Source organism: Myotis lucifugus, unplaced genomic scaffold (assembly GCF_000147115.1).
Source record: "Myotis lucifugus unplaced genomic scaffold, Myoluc2.0 scaffold_38, whole genome shotgun sequence".
Lineage (NCBI taxonomy): Eukaryota > Metazoa > Chordata > Mammalia > Chiroptera > Vespertilionidae > Myotis > Myotis lucifugus.
The window spans coordinates 2,003,576-2,025,671 of NW_005871086.1; the positions used below are offsets into that span (position 1 = coordinate 2,003,576).

The following is a 22,096-nucleotide window of genomic DNA, read 5'->3' on the forward strand; positions in this document are numbered from 1 at the left end:
TTTCATTTGTAATCCAAGATATTCCCACCCCATGTTGGGGGTGACTGTAGGTGTAGAGCAGGAGTAATGGATAAACAATATCTTAGTATGTTCTTTTTTCTCTTAAGTGGATTTATGGGTGTTGAAAGTCCAAAAGAAGCATAATTCTCATTTGTCTTATTATCCTTTCCTACAAAATGGGTTATGGTGAGCCTCTTTTGTACATGCCTCAATGACATGGATTGCAGTCTTTGTTTTTTATTTTAGTAATTAGTGTCTCCCAGCAACTATCCTACTCATCCTGAATTTGTTGCTTTCCTAAACTTTAAAGGTAAAGATTTTATTTCTTCTAACCCAATCTCTACAAATTTCCCAATTTTTCCTAAATAATTTGTTTCTTAACATGCTCATTTTAATAACTATTAACCTTTGTACAATATTGCAATTTACAGCACAAAATATTCTCCCATCAATTTGACAAATTATGATGCAATACCAGTACAAAGGCAAATAAGAAATATTTCCTCACTTTGAGGGACTTAGTTATTTTTTGGGGAAAGTGTTTGTTGCGCAAAGATTACATTTGTTTCTCAAAGCAACTTTGGGAGATACTATTATCCCTGTATTAGACTGAATAAACAAAGAATAAAACTCAGGTTTAATACCTTGCCTGAGGTCACTCCATTGGTGCATTAGAATCAGGCATTGGATCCAGATACTTCATTCCAGAACTCTTGTCCTTAAAGAATATGATTCTATCTATTTAAAAAATGAAATTATTTTTATGCTATCATCACCTCATGCCCAGGTCATTGTCTGCCTTCCTAGTGTGTTGTAAATACAATTTAAAGGCATTGCAGGAATAAAAAGTTGGAAGGGATACAAAATATTCCTCATTCTATTTATACAGAAACGTACATTTCCTACCTCACAGAAGTTGCTTAAGTTTTCAGTCTTAGAATATGATTTATAAACACCAGATCTTGAAATCTGATGACTTCCCCCCCTTTTGTCTAACTTAAACCTCTCTTGTTCCAACTTAATTCTTCTAGGTCACTTGGTATTCTTGACTTAATGAAAAAAGAAAACAATTCAAAGGTGACAGAATTTGTTCTTCTGGGCTTATCATCCTCGTGGGAGCTGCAGCTATTTCTCTTCTTATTATTTTTGTCGTTTTACATAGCTATTGTTCTGGGAAACCTCTTGATAGTGGTAACAGTGCGAGCTGATGCCCGCTTACTCCAATATCCTATGTACTATTTTTTGGGCCATCTGTCCTTCATTGACCTATGCCTGAGCTGTGTTACTGTGCCCAAGATGTTAGGGGATTTTCTACAGCAGGGCAAGATCATCTCTTTTCCAGGATGCCTAGCTCAAATCTACTTCCTGCACTTTCTGGGAGCCACGGAGATGTTTCTGCTGACAGTCATGGCCTATGATAGGTATGTTGCCATATGTAATCCTTTGCACTACCTAACAGTCATGAACTGCCAACTCCGCTTTCAGTTGGTTTTCGCCTGCTGGTGTGGGGGCTTTATCCACTCTATCACACAGGTCATACTGGTCATCCAGCTCCCCTTCTGTGGCCCCAATGAACTGGACAACTTCTACTGTGATGTCCCACAGGTCATCAAGCTGGCCTGCATGGACACATATGTGGTAGAGGTACTGATGGTCTCAAACAGTGGTCTGCTGTCTCTTGTCTGTTTCTTGGTCTTGCTCTTCTCTTATGCTGTCATCCTCATCACCCTGAGAACTCGCTTCCGCCAGGGCCAGAGCAAGGCACTCTCTACCTGTGCCTCCCACTTAACAGTGGTCAGTCTGATCTTCGTGCCCTGTGTATTCATCTACCTGAGGCCTTTCTACAGCCTCTCTGTGGATAAGGTGTTCTCCATCTTTTACACGGTGATCACACCTATGCTGAACCCCCTCATCTACACACTCAGAAACGCTGATATGAAGACAGCCATGAAGAAGCTGAGCAAAAAGCATGTAGCATCCTGCTTGCTGCCCTGTTAAAGGATGAGCAGGAAGAGGTGATTTAGAAGCCATACTCTTTCTTGAGACACTCTTAACTCATCCTGTACCTGAGTACATGCATAAAAATCAATTTGGTGACTTTGGTAGAAAAGAGAAACCAGCATAAAATTATTGCTCTTGATTATAGTTGGAGATATAGGTGACTGTCTCAGGTGTTGAATATTAAGCAGGGAATAGAGGAGTGCTTATTGTCCTACAAAAAATAGCAGTAATTAATCGAACACTAGAGGCAAGAGGATGCTTTGAAAGATCAACTCTTCTATCCTTTGCCTATTAGTAGTCTTCCTTTATTGAATTCATTTTACTTTTAAACTCTATTCAAGTGAAAGAAGGTATCACATCTCCTTTGGTGTCCTGCTCTCCGGGGTTTAAGAACCCAGGGTTTGGTGTCAGGAAGTTCCTTCTGATGTCTCATCAGAGTCTTTTCAGAAGCAGTGTGACTCCCTTTTGTCTTGTCTCTAACGAAGCCTGAAAACATCGCTAACTCCCTGTACAGAAGTGTTCACCCAGGAATTGTGTTCTGGATTGTGCCAAGTTTTAGAAATGCAGTTGAACAACTCACAAAGTTTACGTGTGAAAAAGGGAGTCTGGGAGTATTGGTTGATGGCAGCTTTTTAGTATTCTGCTCTAAAAGAGGCACCCCATTTCATCTCAAGGTTTTCTTTGAGTGGAATTATGGTGAGGGAAAGTTGATAACCTGACTCTTTAACTGAGTATAATATTTAAGAGTTACAAACTCTAAAGAAAAAAAAAAGAGTTGTCCCTGCCCTTGAGGTTATCATAGTTATTACCTCTCAGTCTCAAAAGTGCTTTGAGGAGTAGATAATATTATTCAACTTCATTTTTATAAATGAACTCAGATTTGTTAAGTGTCTTGCCCAAGATCATTTAGAAAAAGTATAGTCAACCAGGAAAGCTAGTAACTATATGGTTAAGATTAAGCTAATATTTTTTTTTCTCCACAGAAAGAGTATTTATCCCAAGTACATGGACTTATCACTTAATTTTGACTATATCTGTATCGGAGCTCCAGACTAGGATGTCCCTAAAAACTTTCCCTTAAACATTTATATTTAAGGCTATCTATTTCTGATATAAGGCTCTTTGCAACTTTATGGCTAGTGAAAGGTATTTATTTACTAAATAATAATATAATGATGCACTTTTAGGAGTATTTTTATATTTGCTTTATTTCCTAATCAATTGCTATGGAGAGACTTTTCTGATTGCTTAGCTGAAAAACATACCTTAGAAAAGATATTCTTAAAATTCCACCTAATACTAGGATTTTACTATGTAATTTGTAATACCCTTCAACACATAAGAGCTTTCTTTACACTGAAATAAGGAGCAGACTTTCATTTTTGTGCTGGAAGTTAGTGACTTTATGTTTAAGAAACCATGTATATATCTGTATGTATATGTATATGTATGTATTGCTACAGAAGAACTCTTCACAGACCAGGAACAAGGCTACCACTTGGATGATTTCTTTAGAGAATGAGTGAGGGTGAGAGTGGCATCCCTGGTATGGATCACACTCTCCTCTTTCTCGTTCACTTCACAGCATTTGCACAGAGATCCATTGCCCACAGTTAGTATCCAGAAGAGCAGACAGGAGGAAGCTGCCAGACAGAAAGTGCCATGACCTTCGACCTTCGCAGTGGGGTTCAGGATCTGAGGGAGGGGCCGACACACAAATGAAAATGCTATTGTATTGTACCCCACGAATCACACAAACACCTCAGGAAGTCAAATTAAGGAGCCACATTTATTTCAAAGCCAGGACTACGAGGGGACAATTGCTCTCCAAATCTCGTAGTGCCCCCTTGGCCGAAACATCAGACGTATATAGGCAACTATCGCAAAGGTATTGATTACATCTCAAGGTTTGGAATGAGGAACCTGGTTTGCAAAAAGCAGTTTGTTACAGAAGCTTAGATTGAGCAAGTTAGTTATCTTACAAAGATTAATTATAGTTTCGGGTCTTGGGACCACTGAGTCAACGGAAACACATTATCTGGAGCCACTAAGGCAATTTAGAGTAATTGTGCTGTCCTGGTCAGGTCCTGGGACCACTGAGTCAATGGAAACACATTATCTGGAGACACTGAGGCCATTTAGAGTAATTGTGCTGTCATGGTCTCCAGGTGCAGAGGAATGTGTTTCGAAAGACCAGTAAGATCACTATCAATGGGGGTATTCAAACCACAATCAATGGAGTATTCAATCGAATTGGATAACTTATATAAGTTCAGAAAATCAAAATAACTTTTCTATTATTTTAGCAAGCAAATAATTACAGAAGCCAAATCAGCAGGGTTAAAATATTAAACAGCAATTTTTACCCAAACATAGTTGCTACCATGCTTCACAAGAAATATGAATTTAGAAGGTATGGGGATGGGGATAGGTGGAGACCTCTTTCTTGAAGAGTCACCCCGACTTCTGGCCTGGTCTGCTTTTTGTTTACTTGAATACACATTTGCCCATTAGCAATGCATATAGGCAAATCAAAGGTAAAGTTTGGTAAGCAGCATAAGGATTATCAGGTTAGGAAATTGCCTTGAGTTATTGAGCCCACAGCAGGGCAGTATTATGCTGATTTTCAGCTCTGCTGGATATCAAAGTCTATTGGCTTTCCAATGGGTCTTTTTGCATTAATATGCTAACTACTGTTTGCTTTAGCCTCCAGCAAGAAAGGAGCACATGGGCTGACAGGAAGGCTTAAGTGATGCTGTGAGCCAGCCAGGCACATTGCAGGAACAGGCTTTCTTGTTGTATCAGCTGACTGTAAAACCTCCTTTTCCTAATGTCCCTCTTTCATAGCAAAACTTAAGTTCTTAAGGCAGTGATGGCGAACCTTTTGAGCTCGGCGTGTCAGCATTTTGAAAAACCCTAACTTAACTCTGGTGCCATGTCACATATAGAAATTTTTTGATATTTGCAACCATAGTAAAACAAAGATTTATATTTTTGATATTTATTTTATATATTTAAATGCATTTAACAAAGAAAAATCAACCAAAAAAAATGAGTTTGCGTGTCACCTCTGACACACGTTTCATAGGTTTGCCATCACTGCCTTAGGGAATGATTTTAAATGTCTTGTTGATAGCTGGGATTATATAGAAAAACAAGAACTTTGTATATTCCCTTTGGCATTTTCAATCCTCCAATACTTACTTGATCAACTGTCTATATTAATTCTCTTAACTAATAAGCTGATAACATTTCTGTTCTTTTTTTTATATTTTATTGATTTTTTACAGAGAGGAAGGGAGAGAGATAGAGAGTTAGAAACATCGATGAGAGAGAAACATCGACCAGCTGCCTCCTGCACATCTCCCACTGGGGATGTGCCCGCAACCCAGGTACATGCCCTTGACCGGAATCGAACCCGGGACCTTTCAGTCCGCAGGCCGACGCTCTATCCACTGAGCCAAACCGGTTTCGGCTTCTGTTCTTTTTAAAAAAAATATATATTTTATTGATTTTTTACAGAGAGGAAGGGAGAGGGATAGAGAGTTAGAAACATCGATGAGAGAGAAACATCAATCAGCTGCCTCCTGCACACTCCCCACTGGGGATGTGCCCGCCACCAAGGTACATGCCCTTGACCAGAATCGAACCTGGGACCCTTGAGTCCGCAGGCTGACGCTCCATCCACTGAGCCAAACCAGTTAGGGCCATTTCTGTTCTTTAGACTGTACATGATTGATATTATCTATAGAGTTCCCTGCTCAAATGCTCTGAGTGAAGAATGGACCTTGAAAGAACTGACTCCGTTCTGTCCCCTTGTCCTCTATCTGAACCATAGGCATTCCGTTTTATTCCCATAAATTTTGTTAGGACTGTCTTTCAGGCACAGATGGTCCATTGACCTGTTAATTCCAAGATGTAACTAAACCAGATAAGTAACTATGCTATTTCTAGCTTCTGTAAATATACTTGCTTGGATAATGGGAAAGTAAAAGGCGGGGGAGGGGCTGGAAATCTGAGCTTGTGACGGAAATCTGGTGTACATTCTTATCAGTCTATGGTCTGGTCACTGCTCCCTCTTAAATCATCTATCTTGCAGGACTTGTTTGGTTAAGCATTGTTACCATATTGGAAAGGCCATAAACTATAATACTCCCAGACGGAGTTGTCAGGGCTGGCGCCAGGCCAGGCCTTGAGCTAGGGTCTCACGGCACCAATCCTAGAGTTTTTTTCCTCTTTTTGCCTTTATAAACTTACCCCTAACTTCATTTTGGGAGCGCGAGGTTTGGAGTGGTGATAGCCCTTCGCTGTCCCATCGCATCGGCTTTGAAGTAAAAGCTCCAAAATTCGACCCTCTGGCTGTGGTGTCTCTCCGAATTTCAATATAACATAAGCTCACTTCCAGGATCTGCCTGAGTCTCTTCCTTGGGTCTGTCCTCCTGAGGTTGGATCATACTGATGTATGTGCACCTGTAGCTGAGGGGCACTGTATGTAAAGTGTGTGGGTAGAACCATCTGGGATGCAGAGTCCACATTCATACACGGGGACTTCTTGTGTTGGGATTTGGAACCAGGAGAAGAGGTGGGCTGGGGACTGAGAATCAACGCTTGCTCTTCCCACACTGCCATGCCTGTTGTATATTTCAAGGAGTCTAAAGGTTTTAAATTTGGAACTGGACTTCCAGTAATTACAAGAGTATGAGAACACTATTCTCTCAGTATGTTTTCAGGCTTTGTTAGAGATAGGACATTTAAAGTTTATTACTTTGATTTATAGTTTTTAGATATATGTACCTGGGTTCCATTTATATTCTTGCTCCGAGTCCCACAGATACTTGGGATGGGTCTTCCCCTTCTTTCCAGCTCTTGTGGTCCGTGGGCTACTGAAATAACTAAAAGGAGACAGAGACAAGCCTGCTTTATGTGATCATGGGAGGATTATTGACTTCATGTTTTCAGAACACATGGGAATTAAGAATGAACATTTATAGCCTAGCTTCAATGAGCCAATAATAGTGAGGGAAATAATAGTAAAGAGGCCAATAAGGATAAGGAAAAGTAGTGTTTTATTTGTTATTGTTGTTGTGTTGGGTTAGTAGTCCAATACAGCAATACTTAAACAACTATACCACTCTCTTGCCCCAACTTTGAGTAAATTGTGCAAAATTATATGAAAATGACCTAAATATTTATTAAATAGTTATTTACCAATTACCCTTTAATGTAGTTTTACAAGGAACAATTTACTGGGGATTTTTAGAAGAAGTTTTTCCCTTTAAAATTCTTAGAAACTAGGAAGTATTATTGGAAAGAAATCAGTATTTACCCCTAATTTAGAAAAAACATTTCCTGGGAGATGTTCCTCTAATAGATAACTCATAGTGGTTTTTTGGATATTTTAATATTCATTTTAATTTGTTATCCATTTATTAATCTAACAACTGTTTGCTGAGTGTCTTTTTTGTTCCTGGAAATGTGTGAGACATCTTTCATTTGGGTGTTCCCCCATGCATCAATAGACCACTGAATATCTAATTAAAGATCTCTCAGTATTCACAAGAGGAAGGTAAATAGCATTCTAAGACAATATGTGAGCCTAGATGACTGGGGAGTAGAGCAGAGAGGTCAGAAGCATGAATTCTGGAGTCAAGTGGCCTCATCATGATCCAATTCCATCACTTCCCAGAGGGCAAGTGATTTAAACTCTCAGCACCCCTCTGACTGTAAAATAAACAATAGTATCTGCTTCACAGGATTCTCAGCAAAACTAAACAAAATAATAATTGTTAAGCTCTAATAAGCGTGATTGCATATGGTCAGAACTCAATAAATATTGACTGCTTATGTTATTATTGCTAATTGTTCTGTGACATTAAAAGGGAAATAGAGACTAAAAGAAAACTGCACAAATATTTGATCTTAGAGAACCACCGGACAAAATGATGAACTAGAGCTTTTGACTCCAGCCCCTGCCATGTGACAGTAAAAGCCCTACCTCCCCCATCCATATTAAAATCAGCCCCCAAACAAGACATTTCCTGTTAGGTGATAGTATATGCTTCCACAAAATTATGTAAAAAGTCACATTTATAAGTTCTTTTTTAAAATTAAATGTTCTGTGTTCTTGGGATAAGTATCTGCTCAGGTCCTACACCCATTTTTTTTTATTTGGATTGTTTGTTTGTTTGGTGTTTAGTTGTATGAGTTCTTTATATATTTTGGATATTAATCCCTTGTTGGAGCTGTTGTTTGCAAATATCTTCTCCCATTCGGTTGGTTGCCTTTTTGTTTTGTTGTCAGTTTCCTTTACTATGCAGAACTTTTTAGTTTGATATCGTCCCATTTATTTATTTTTTGCTTTGTTGCTACACAAAACTAGCCTCAAAAATTTTAATGAGATTGAAATCATACCAAGAATATTTGCCAACCACAAGGCTTTAAAATTAGAAATCAACTGCAAAAAGGAAGAAAAAGTCTCCCACAAATATGTGGAGATTAAGCAACATGCTATTAAAAAATGACTGTGTCAAAGAAGAAATAAAAGATGAGGTCAAAATATGTAGAGAGACAAATGAGCATGACAATACAACATATAAAAACTTTTGGTATGCAAAGAAGTAATAAGAGGGAAGTTTATATCATTTCAGGCCTATCTCAAGAAACAAGAAAAACCCCAAATAAACACTATAACATTACATCATAAAGAACTAGAAAAAGAAGAACAAAAGCAGCTGAAGTCAGCAGAAAAAATGAAATAATAAAAATTATAGCAGAATTGAATGTAATAGAGAACAAAAAGACCATCATTTTAAAATTTAAATAATTAAAAACATTTTTAGAATAATTTTAAATTTACAGAAAAGTTGCAAAGATAGTACATAGAGTTTTTGCATACCTAACTCCATTTCTCCTTTTGTTGACATCTTATATTACTCTGGTATATTTGTCACAATTAATGAGCAAATACTGATACAACTAAACTCCATGTTTTATTTATATTTCAATAGTTTTTACTTACTGAATAGGCTTACCCAAATTATCTAGCTTTATTATCATGGTAGTTATTGATTTATTGTCTTTATACTCTTTATGTTCCTAAGAAGCATTTTGCAATTATTCCATGAACAAACACAGGCATGTAGTGAGTTTCTTTTACTTAAAGGAAATGGCAATATATATTATGTAAATACAGTGCAGTCAGTTTCTATCTCTTCAGTGAATACTGGTATACAGTGCAGTCCTTGCTCAGGCTAAAATCAAACTAACTGCAGCTCGGTTGGGGAGCCCCAAACCTATCAACAAAAGGCCCAAGACCTGGCACCAGCACCAGCCTGCCTTGCTTCATAGCTGGGCTTCATCTGGCACTTCCAAACCCAGTACAAAGAGGAGAAATCTGCAGATCTCTCTGTAGCTCCTGCTGGGTGGTCCCAGGCAGTGGCTGACTTTGCATTTCCCTGGAGACCCAAGAGCCAGTGTACAAAGTGGTCAGTGTCAGACCATATCAGATTACAACTCTACACATTCATAAGAGACACACTCAAGGGACAGAATTAGTGAACACCAAAGTCCCACTGAAGCAAGTCCTGCCCCATAAGGGTGTCTCCTGCATAGCAGCTCTTCCATTGTAGACACAGTTGGTTCTCATAGCCAATTGTCCTAAAGGTCAATTCTTCCCAGTGACACCAACAGCAATCAAGTCTCAACTATAACAAGACTGTGCTCACAGCCAACAAAGGGGCGCACCTAGAGGGCCCAGCTCAGGTGACAGGGAAGGCTGAGCCACTGGGCTCTATAGGACACCTACTACACAAGGCCACTCTACTGACTCAAGGAGACATAGCAGCTCTACCCAATACATAGAAACAGATACAGGGAAGCAGCCATGATGAGGAGACGAAGAAACATGTCACAAATGAAAGAAGTAGAAGAAAGCTAACTACAGGATATAGAGTTCAAAACCACGGTTATAAGGTTACTCAAGAATCTGCTAGAAAACTCTGAGGAACTTAGTGAGAATGCCAAAAAAATGGAAAGGACCAGTCAGAAATTAAGCATACACTGACTGAAATAAAGAATAGTATATAGAGTAGAGGATCCTGAGAATCAAATCAATGATTTGAAATATGAGGAAGCAAAAACCACCCAACTAGAAGAGCAAAAAGAATAAAAAAATATGAAGATAGTGTAAGGAGCCTCTGGGACAACTTCAAGTGTACCAACATCTGCATTATGGGGGTGCCAGAAGAAGAGAGAGAGCAAGATATTGAAAACCTATTTGAAGAAACAATGACAGAAAACTTACCCTACTGAGTGAAAGAAAGAGACTTAGAAGTCCAGGAAGCACAGAGAGTCCCAAACAAGAGGAATCCAAAGAGGACCACACCAAGACACATCTTAGTTAAAATGCCAAGGGGTAAAGACAAAGGGAGAATCTTAAAAGCAGCAAGAGAAAAGCAGTTAGTTACCTACAAGGGAATGCCCATAAGACTGTCAGCTGATTTCTCAACAGAAACTATGCAGGCCAGAAGGGAGTAGCAAGAAGTATTCAAAGTGATGAATAGCAAGGATCTACAACCAAGATTACTCTACCCAGCAAAGCTATCATTTAGAATTGAAGGTTAGATAAAGAGCTTCACAGACAAAAACAAGCTAAAGGAGTTCATCACAACCAAACCAGTATTACATGAAATGTTAAAGGGTATTCTTTAAGAAGAGGAAGAAGAAAAAGAAAAAGATATGAACAACAAAATGGCAACAAATATATACCTATCAACAATTGAATCTAAAAATCAAAATAAATGAGTAAGAAATCTAATGAACAGAATAAACGTGAATAAAATAGAATCAGAGGCATGGAAATGGAACAGACTAATGATTCTCAGAGGGGAGGGGGATGTGGGGCAGGAAGAGATTAAACAAAGATCTTATATGCATATATGCGTTACCTATGGACACAGACAATAGGGTGGCGAAGGCCTGGGATGGAGTGGGAACCAGGTGAAGGGGTTTATGAGGGGGAAAAAGAGGAACATCTGTAATACTCTCAACAATAAAGATGAAAAAAAAAAGAAAACAAAAATGACAACAACAAAAAAGAAATACATGGTACAGTATTGTTAATTGTAATCACTATGCTGTTCATTAGATCTCCAGAATTTATTCATCTTCTAGCTGCAAGTTAGTACCCTTTTAACATTGTCCCAATTCTCCTTCCCCTAATCCCTAGTAACCAACATTCTACTCTCTGATTCTACAAATTTGACTTTTTTCAGATTCCACATATAAGTGATATCATACATTATTCATCTTTGTCTTGATACGTTCTTTTTGAGTGAAGAAAGGAAGGGAATAAAAAAAGAAGGAACATAGAAAGGAAGGAAGATAGGAAGGAAGGAAAACATAGGACAAGATAAAGTCCTTCATTGCAAAATGAATTGAATAGAGAACCCAGTAAAACCGGACTCCCACAGTTAGCCATTTACTTATAAAGCAGAGGCATAGGATAATAAACTGTTGCCAATTACAAAAAAGCACTTTATGCTGCAACATGATAATCCTTTTTGTCTTAAAAAGTCACTAACAAGGTGAATGTTATTTGGATTACTACATATTTTCTATTGTATGGTTGTGCTATTCAAACACATGGAACTTCAGGCTTGAACTGAAAGTTTATGCTATAATTTAGTGATATATTTTATAATTGGTTCCAGAAGTATAATCCTCATCTCCAACAAGCTCCCTTGACCTACTTACCTTAGAAACTCATTCATGTAATAGGACTGAGGCAGTATCTACACAGTGCCACTAAATTAAACATTGTGCTTGTCTACTTGAGCTTTAGCAAATCTATATATTTAAAATCCTAATATGCAAATAGACTGAATGGCAGAACAACCAAACAACCGAACACCCAGTCACTATGATGTTCGCTGACCACCATGGGGCACATGCAGAACGTGGTGGGTGTTGGCCACAGCGGGATGGTGGAGCAGGTGAGCGGGGGCACCAGACCAAGGCGGGGTCTGGGGTCATCGGGGCAAGCCTGGGGTGGTTACTGGAAATTCTTTGCTCCCATGTGTTGCAGTCCTGCCTGGTGCTCGCACCTATTGCCGGCACCCACACTTGCTGCCGGCACCAGCCCCACTTGTACCCACTGCCGGCGCCAGAGCCACCACTCTTACCCACTGCCAGCACCTGGCGCCAGCCCCAATCACTCGGCGCTGTCAGTGGGTGTGAGCAGTGGCTGCTGGCCCCAGTTGCCCCTCAGGGCTTCTCCACCTCTCCCTGCTCCTGAGGGGAGATTGGAGCCAGCAGCCACCTTTTGCATCCACTATCAGCAACTGCCCCACTTGCACCCACTGCCGGCGCTGCCCCGCTGGTACCTATAGCCAGTGCCTGAGCCGCCATTTGCAGCCGCTGCTGGCGCCCAGCGCGCTGGTACTGATCGCTTAGTGCCGTCAGCGGGTGCAAGAGGTGACGGCCAGCCCTGATCACCCCTCAGGGCTTCTCCACCTCTCCCTGCTCCTGAGGGGCTATTGGGGTCAGCAGCCACTCACATCTGCTGCTGGCTCTGGCCCCAATCACTCCGTGTCGTCAGTGGGTGCAAGTGGGATCAGCGCCATCAGTGCATGGGAATGGAGGTGGCGGCAGAGGGCTGCTGGCAGAAAGGGGACTGGGGGCTGCAGCTGGAGGGGCTGGGCGGGGGTGCGGAGGATGGGCCGAGATTCATCCCTGTGCTCAAGGCAGCCTTGCGGCCCTCAGTTCCTTTCAAGGTGCATGAATTCATGCACTGGGCCCCTAGTTTTAAAATAAAGTAAAATATTTTAGTAGTTTTAATAAACCAATATTTTGTTGTTCAGTTAGTGGTTCGGTATGGTGCCAAACTGTAGAAATAGCCTCAATATTTATCAACTACTTACCAAGTAGCCTTTTATATACTTTAATAAGGAGTCATTTAGTGGTAATTACACTTGCATTTTCTCTGCTTAACAATACTCTCCAGCTGCTACCCAGTCACTGGCCCAACAATTCCCTCAAGGTTGTGATGAGGCATAAAGCTTGCTTATGGTTTTTCTCTCTTGAAATCAGGAACATAAAAAGCAGTTCTTACAGACCAAGATCAGAAGCCATGGTATAATGATAAACTTATAAAATTGAGAAGGGGTGAGGGCGCTCAGGACCTCTTGTTAGGCTGCAGGCATAATCTTTTTTGTGAAATGTGGCACAAATGTAAAAGAATCATCACTAGATGTACTTCAATTTTTTTAGTGTGAATATCTGGAAATAGATCACATTTCTACCTCAGAAAAGTTTATTGATCCCGTATCTTAGATTGTCTAGATCCAAGTGGTGGGACCACACTCAAGAAGACAGCCGAAGTAAGTTTTCCAACTGGAATGGCAAGTTAGCCAGTGAAAGAGGCAAGTAAAATTTTCATTGATTCAAATCATATTCAAGGATAAAGAGGAATTTTCAAAAATTTTACCTACTTTACAACATATGTTCTAGTAATTCTATTAAATAGCACAGAAAGTAGTTTTAAGTGTGTATAATATTATTTCAATTGGAATTTAGCCCTTGCTGTAACACTAATAGTGAACGCTAGACAATTCAATTTCTTCTCTGCTCCTAAATTATTGGAATAAAGTCAAGTGATCTTTAAGATTCCTTTAACCTATATGAATATAGAGCTTTACATAAATCTAAGATGATTTGAGGAGGTTATTTAAAGGTATTACTCTAAGATGAATGACTTATGTCAGGAATAGGGTTTTATTTATCCTTTTATATTTATAGCACAGTACCAAACACAGAGAATGTGTACAATAAATATTTATTAAGTGAAAAAAAATATTGGTGCTGTGTGAAATGTAGAAATATGTATATATTGGTCTATATTGTGTTGCATTAACTTATTTGCAGATGTCTCAAGACATTTTCTCAGACATAATTCCCCAAAGAGCTTACTGTGAAGCTTGCTGTTAGGGAAGAGATCCAGAATATTTGATCTCTGCCCTTTGCAAATTTCTCATAGGCGAAATTATCACTCAATCTCTTTACAGAGGATTTCAGGGAGCTATTTGTTCTATTTGAAATAATTTAGCTGGGCTCATGGTGGTAAATAAAAGAGCAACCTTGTTTCTTTAACAGTATAGATCCTTTTATAACTAGTATATATTCTTTGGCATCATCCTAGAAAGGTCAAATTTGACCCAAGAACCTGGGAGGACCTGTGGAAATAATCAATCCCATGGAGGCTCTGGTCTATAGAGTTCAGATGTCTGATTCTAATGCTTTTGAAATTCCACCACTAAAGTGATCATGATCTAGATGTGAAGGTCACTTATTGCTTTATGTCTATTATTGTAACTATTGTCTAACAGGGGAGGACTCTGAAGTTAACAGAAGTGAGGAAAATTGTGTTAAGATCACAGTCTGTAAGAGGCAGAGCTGTGAGTAAGCCCAGTTACTCTATCTTTAAATCCTGAGCCCTTTCTCTCAGTAGAAGCAAGTAGAAAAATCTTGGGTCTTAGACTTGGATTAATTTTTTGTGTTTCTAAAGGATACCCCAGATAAAGTCACGATTATCATCATTCTGGAAGAATAGAGCAGCTGCCTAAGCATTTTTGGGTATCCCTGCTAAAGACAGCCATGCAAGGATATGGCCTATACTTTAAAGAATATATTTGAGAGAGTGGAAGCATATTAAAATTTTCTATAATTTTGACAAGCATAGAAATACACATAATGGGAATTAGGAGATGAACGGTGTAAGGAGGTGTTTTAAGATGACTCCTATCCAGGCTTCTCTCCCTTCTTGCAGTTGGCATGTTTCCTAGTTACTAAAATAGGTAATGATAATTATACATTTACCTACAGTGTACTGTGTACATAAGTGCTTTATGTGTAGCACACTGTTAATCTATAGAAATTATGTGGTATGTGATATTCTTACCTACATTTTACACTTGAAAAAATTGAGGCCAAAGAAAGTCAAGTAATTTACCTGATGCCATAATGTTAGCAAATAATAGAGAATTTGAACCTAGGCCAACTGGGTTTCAAGCTTCTTCTTTTTTTATTTTTTATTCTTTAGCAAATACTCTCTACTACCTCTATTGCTGTTGCCCCCTGCCATGGGAGAGATCTTTCTTTATGATCCCTCAAATCATTCAAAATACATTTCAACTCCTCAACTTGTCAAACAAGACTTTATGATCTGGGTGCTCCTCTTTTTTAGCCTCATTTCTTGACACTTCTCTTCATGGATTCTGTGATGAGTCATATAAAATCTCTTGGCATTCTTCATAGAGGATGCTATGATGATTTGTACCCTTTATCTTCATATATCATATTCATTAGTCCTGGAATGTCCTTCCTGCCCCATCCACTCTTCTGTGCCTACACCCTGCAGTCTCTTCAAGTTCTACTCAATGAAGACCTTCTCTGGAAAGGTGTCCCTGACTCATATGGCTTTTTTACCTTTATCTCAGGGAACTGTGATTGTGAGTTTACACGCAAGCTTCCTCTATTTGATGGTCAACACATGTCAAATGAAATAATGTCTAGATTAACAGTTAATTCACATAACTTGTTATTGCATTCTTATTGTAAGCTTAATTTGAGCAAACTTGGGAACAAACTGTGTATGTTGTGATGATCTTGCCAGTTGCAACCATAGTCTTTGTCTCTAAATACGGGATGTAATTTAAAAAAGACACCCAACTCTTCATAATTAGCAGAAGATAGGTGACTTTAATACCATCAAACTCAGGAGCATGCATATTCATTAAAAAATAAATTTTGAAGTCCCATTGCCTAAGTTCAAATGCTAACTCTGCCAATACCTAGCTCTACAGATAAGAAAACCAAGATTCAGAAAAAACAAAACAAAAATGGATTTAGCCAAAGGTACCAGTTGGTGAAGGTGCTCAAACTCGACTCACTCAGCTCCTGGGCAGCGCTCTTTCCACTGTCCATGCAGAAATGAGATGTTCCTACTAAAGATGAAGAATGGTTAATACTTTGCATGATTCAGAAATATTATCTTTATTCTGAACAATTCTTTCTTTATTTTTTAAAATTTTATCTTTATTGTTGAAAGTATTACAGATGTCCTTTTCCCCACGTAAGGAACTTCTTTAGATCTTGTCTCATAATTCATCTTTTCAAGAATTCTTTCCTGATTGTTTTTATCCAATAGTTTTTTTGTATGCCTTAGGTATTTTTGTATATAGTTTGTAAAACAGCATCAGACACTTATTTTGTAAATGCCATTTATAACATCATCTGTATAAAAAATTTATTACTAACACTAATTCTTACCTAAGATCGCAAGGATGGAAAATTATTTGGGGCTTTTTCAAGGCAAAAGGATTGAGGATGATAGGGACTTCGATAACTTTTCAACTCTTTATAGCAACATAGGAAAAAGTATTTCTCTGTATAGTTTGGCCACTCCTTATGTATTCCTTACTGGCAAACAATATTGAATTTTTACACACAGTTCAAGTCTTAGGTCTCAAACTGCTCCAATGTTGATTAGTAAGCATAGGCTGTTGATAAGCAGGAGGCCATTGTATATGCTATTTTCAGTTACTAAAAATGACTTAATTTCTAATTGTATTGAAAATTCCAACCTAATTTAGAAACTGGAAATGGAGTATTTCTCACTTGATTAAGTAGAATGTTATTATTTTAAAGTTCATCTGTATATATTATATTTAAAAGATTTAGCTAGGAATTTTAGAAATCATATCTCAGATTCCAACTTCTTACTTTTATCTCCAGCTTCAAAAATTAATTTGTCCATTTAATAATTAATTTAAGTTTTTCATCCCAAAGAGAATTTCTGATATGAGAAAGAGGGAGGGAGGGAGGAAGAGAGAGATGATTAGGAAAAAGCCATGAAATTCAATAGAAAAAAATCCATATTCTCTAGATTCTTGTTTGGGAGAAAGAAACTGTCAGTCTAAGTGTAGCAGAAAATCAAATGTAAGTCAATAATGTGGTCAGAAAATTAATGAGAAAAATGTCCATTAAGACATTTAAAAACTATGAATAACTTTTTCTACTATATTTAGCATCACCTAAATATTTTTACAAGACTTGTTTGTTTCAGCTTTACCAGACTTACAAGGTTCATAAACACTTATTTACTTTTGCAGAGAACCAGAGCCACTCTACCAGTCTTACCTGGGCCCCCATGGACGTGGCCAACAATGTCACTGAGTTTATATTCCTAGGACTTTCCCAAGATCCTGGAATGCAGCTGATGTTCTTTGCCCTATTCCTCCTCTTCTACATCGTGACCGCGGTGGGAAATCTCCTCATTTTGCTTACGGTCTTCTCTGTTTCCCGGCTCCACACACCTATGTATTTCTTCCTCAGTAACCTGTCTTTTGTGGATATTGCCTATTCCTCAGCCACGGCACCCAAGATGATTGCAGACTTTGTTTCCGACAAAAAGACTATTTCCTACTGGGGCTGTGTCACTCAGATGTTTACCTTCCACTTTTTTGGTTGTGCTGAGATTTTCGTTTTGACTGTCATGGCTTTTGACCGTTATGCTGCCATCTGCCAACCTCTCCATTATACCACTATTATGAGTGCCAATGCTTGTATTGTGCTGGCATCACTGTCCTGGTTGGGAGCCCTGGGTCATTCCTTTGTTCAGACCCTCCTGACCTTTCAGCTGCCCTTCTGCAATGCTCAGGTCATTGACCACTACTTTTGTGATGTCCACCCAGTTCTAAAACTTGCCTGTGCGGACACAACCCTGGTAAATATGTTGGTGATTGCCAACAGTGGTCTCATTTCCCTGGGGTGTTTCCTCATTCTTCTAGCCTCCTACACAGTCATCCTATTGAGTCTCCGGAAGCGGTCTGCAGAAAGCCGGCGCAAGGCTCTCTCTACCTGTGGGTCTCATTTTACTGTGGTAACTTTCTTCTTTGTCCCTTGTATCTTTATCTATCTTCGTCCATCTACTACTTTCCCACTGGATAAGGCTGTCTCTGTGTTTTACACAACCATCACCCCAATGCTAAACCCACTCATCTATACTCTGAGGAATGAGGATGTAAAGAATGCCATGAAACGGCTATGGAGTCGCAAGTTCTCCTTGAGAGAAAAGCAGCATGGGTAGATTGTCAGAATTGCAAAATCAGAGAACTAGTTGATACATTCAATCATGCCTAACATTAATAATTTTAAGGAATTGTCTCTAAAATTCAATTATCTCATACTTTTAATTTAACAGGAAATATTTCATTTCTCTGCATTTAGGTGGGTTTATTTTTCCTTTATTGATTAAGGTATTACATATGTGTCCTTATCCCCCCATTGCCCTCCCCCCCACTCATGCCCTAAGAAACTGATGAACAAAAACAGATCCGTCACACCTCAGAGGGAAGGTAGGGGAGGGTGGGGGTAAGGGGAGAGATCAACCAAAGGACTTGTATACATGCATATAAGCCTAACCAATGGACACAGACACGGGGGGCGGGGCGGCGTGAGGGCATTTAGGTGGGTTTAACCTTAAATCTTTCCATATTGGCAAGGTTTATCCTCTATAACTTCTAGAGTGAGAGAGTAAACACTCCTACTCGGTATTTCATTTAGTCCCTTCAATTCAAATCAAGCTCTCTTTAGCTATCATTTAATGATTTAGAATGGGGATACATGAGAAATATATCTCTGAGGAATCTAATAATTTCTCCTAAAATCAAAAGTCCAACTTGTCTATCCTCTCTCACTGCCACCTCTCTTTCTTCTCTAGTCTTCCTCCAGAAATATCCTATAATATAGTAGAGGACATAGATTCATAAAGAGAGAATTATAATACAATATAACAAATGCAGAACATTTAGACATAGAAGTATACACTGCAGGCATGGAAGAGGTTAATATGAACTGACAAACTGCACAGTGGATGGTTTCTGTATGAGTGGGAAGTGAAGAAAGGAGCATTTTACATATTTTGGTCTTGAGCATTTTTAAAAAGAACCTATTGAAGAATTCAAATACTCTATATCATCCCAGAATCATATTATTTTTATTAAAAGTAATCTTATTTTATATTTTTCAATACATGGAAAAGACTATGAGAACTAAAAAGAATTGACATTTGGACTACTAAAATTACTAAGTCAAGGAGATATATTTATATTATAAATTTTTAGTTAAAATATTTTCTTTAAAAATATTTACTCATCATTTTTATTAGAATAGAATAATTACATATATCATTAAAATTAAAAGACAAAATGGATTAAGCACATTTTTTTCTTGTGTTCTTAGTAAAGTTGGAAAACATCTGGATATTCTCAATTTTTCAGAACAGACATTTTTGTCCTGAAGAACTTTCTAGATATTATTTCATTACTCATATCTTTCAAGAATTCTGCCCTAATTTTTTAATCTAAAATTTATTTTTTTGTACTTCTTAAGCATTTCTGTATATATTTTATAAAATGGTATTACATACTTATTTTTTCTGTTTATTGTTTAAATGTTTTTTTTTAAATCTCACTTCCATATATTGAAGGTATAAATAATGTATCTTCTTTATTATTCCCCTCAAATGGCATAGTACTGGATGCACAGCAGATACTTGTGACAGAGTCTGCTGGTTGTTACACAATACTCATTGTTCCTTTTTTGTCCCTTAGTAGCGGAGACTTAATATTATTCATGGTGACCCCACTAAAATATTGCATTTACCAGTATCCCCTTTGCAGCTATGGGGTGGAAAATATGATGTTAATAGTAGCTGGTGAGTGGGACTTTTGAAAACTCTTTAAAATGAATAATCTGCACCTTCAGCCTTTCCATACATGATCACCACTTGGTTGCATTTCCCTGTAGTTATTTTTCATATTGCCTTTCCTCCACAAAAAAAGAACATTCTATCCTCTTTATAAATACATTTTTTAAAAATCTTCACTTAAGGATATTTTCCCCCATTGATTTTTTTAGAGAGTAGAAGGGAGGGTGGAGGGGGGGGGGGAGAGAAAAACAACAACAACATTACATTCACATGAAAAAGACACATCAGATTAGTTGCCTCCCCAACACACCCCAACCCGGGTGGAGAATCCAACCTGGAACTGAGGTATGTGCCCTTGACTGCCAATTGGATTGCTGCGACCTTTCAGTCAGCAGTCCCGCTCTCTAACCATTGAGAAAACTGGCCAGTGCAAATAAATACTTATTTTTTTGCCCATATTCCCCTCACTTATCTCACTGTATTTATTTTTTAAATTATATTTTTTGGGGTGACATTGGTTAATAAAATTTTATAGGTTGCAAGTGTGTGATTCCATGATACATCATTTATATATTTCATTGCATGTTCACCACCCAAAGTCAAATCTTCTGTTACCATATATTTGACCACCTTTATCCTTTAATACCCATCCCCACCCCTTTAGTTTTTGTTTTTATTCCTAAGAGCCAAACAAAATAACAATGATGATAGTAATAATAATACAGACAACAATAAAAGGGGGAAAAGTTTAGACTCATAAGAACAAAGAAAACAAGACAGAAGTTAGATGCAGGCAAAAGGATAAAGGTGGTCAAATGGTTAGAGAGTGGGACTGCTGACTGCCGGTTTAGGCCTGATCCCTGTGGGCAGTGGGACATTCCTCTCACAATCCGGGACTGCTGGCTCTTAACTGCTTGCCTGCCTGCCAGCCTGATTGCCCCCTAACTGCTCCCCTGCCAGCTGATTGACACCTAACTGCTCCCCTGCCAGCCTGATCTCCCCCAACTGCCCTTCCTTGCTGGTCTGATCGCTCAAACTGCCCTCCCCTGTGGTCCTGATCACCCAAAACTGCCTTCCCCTGCTGGCCCGATCACCCCCAACTGCCCTCCCCTGCCATCCCAATCGCCCACAACTGCCCTCCCCTGCTGGCCTGATTGCCTACAACTGCCCTTCCCTACCACGACCCACCTCCTCCACCTGGCCCCGCCTCTGCTGTGCATGTGGCCATCTTGTGATGGTCATCTTATGACAACGTTAGGGCGTGATGCGTGAGGGCGTGATGACCACCTAGGTTATTATTAGTATAGGTTAACACTTACTCTCACTAGAATTTGGAATACATTATTTATTAGTCTTAATCACACTTTCATTTTTTTCGTTATCATGATTATAATTTATGGCATTAATATGTGCCAGATTCTGTTCTGGGCATGTGACATATGTTTTCTTAATTTTATTTCATAATTTTATATGCTCTTAGCATCTCAGTTTACAAATAAGAAAAATGTTTTTCCAACAGGTAGGAACTTGCCCAAGGAAATTGAGTTAGAAAGCCTTCTAATTAAAAAATCAGTTGGAAAGAAACTCAAAATTTTCTACTTTTGTGATAATCTGGTAGATTTATAGATAATCTCACACTTTCATTGTTTGTGTATCTTTATGTGCATTTAATAAGAAGTTGAAGAAAACTTAATTGAAGTTTTCAACCATTAAAATTGAATATAAGTGGAGAAACCAAGATGGCAGCATAGGTAAACACCTGAAATTGCTGCCTCGCACAACCCCTTCAAAAATACAACTAAAAGACAAAACGGACATCATCCAGAACTACAGGAAGGCTGGCTGAGTGGAAATTCTACAACTACAAGGAAAGAGAAAAGCACACTGAGACTCAGAGGAGGTGCGGAAGTAAAGTGCAGAGGTATGGAGGCACGCTCGGAAAGGGCTGGCAACTGAGGACGCAGTTGTCTTTTTCAATTGGGAGGGAGTCACAAGCTCCCGACTGCTCTGAACTCCAGTTCTGGGCGAGTCTCTGGGGACCCAGACTCATACGGGGAGAAACTGGACTGTCTGGCGGCGGGCGGAACTCGAGAGTGGCTTTCTCTCAGAGGTGCTTGCAGCAATTACCAGGGGACACTGAGACCCTGGGCCTCTTAGGGCAGAACTGAGGATCAGCCATAGCTGTTTGCTCTGCCCTGTTGATTCCCTGAGACCCTGCCCCACCCAAGCTCTGCACAGAGGCTTTTGCATATGAATGACCTGACCCTTTGCAATCTGAAAATTACCTAACAAACTGCAGCTAGGTCAGAGAGACCCAGAACATCCAAA

General features: G+C 38.9%; 2 protein-coding genes across 2 annotated transcripts; both read left to right on the forward strand.

Annotated features, from left to right (window-relative positions):
- The first annotated feature begins 1,026 nt into the window (after positions 1 to 1,026).
- LOC102425845 (olfactory receptor 4Q3-like) lies at positions 1,027 to 1,998 on the forward strand. Its single transcript, XM_014454780.1, has one exon. It carries the CDS (start codon positions 1,054 to 1,056, stop codon positions 1,996 to 1,998), a length of 945 nt encoding a protein of 314 aa, XP_014310266.1. The 5' UTR covers positions 1,027 to 1,053.
- A 15,208-nt stretch (positions 1,999 to 17,206) lies between these two features.
- On the forward strand, positions 17,207 to 18,145 carry LOC102425953 (olfactory receptor 4S2). The gene has a single exon (XM_006087526.1). The coding sequence runs from the start codon at positions 17,207 to 17,209 to the stop codon at positions 18,143 to 18,145; it is 939 nt and encodes a 312-aa protein (XP_006087588.1).
- Positions 18,146 to 22,096: the final 3,951 nt, after the last annotated feature.

Excerpts from the sequence above, each read along its gene's own strand:
- LOC102425845 (XM_014454780.1), top strand. The coding sequence starts at position 1,054 with ATGAAAAAAGAAAACAATTCAAAGGTGACAGAATTTGTTCTTCTGGGC.
- LOC102425953 (XM_006087526.1), top strand. The coding sequence starts at position 17,207 with ATGGACGTGGCCAACAATGTCACTGAGTTTATATTCCTAGGACTTTCC.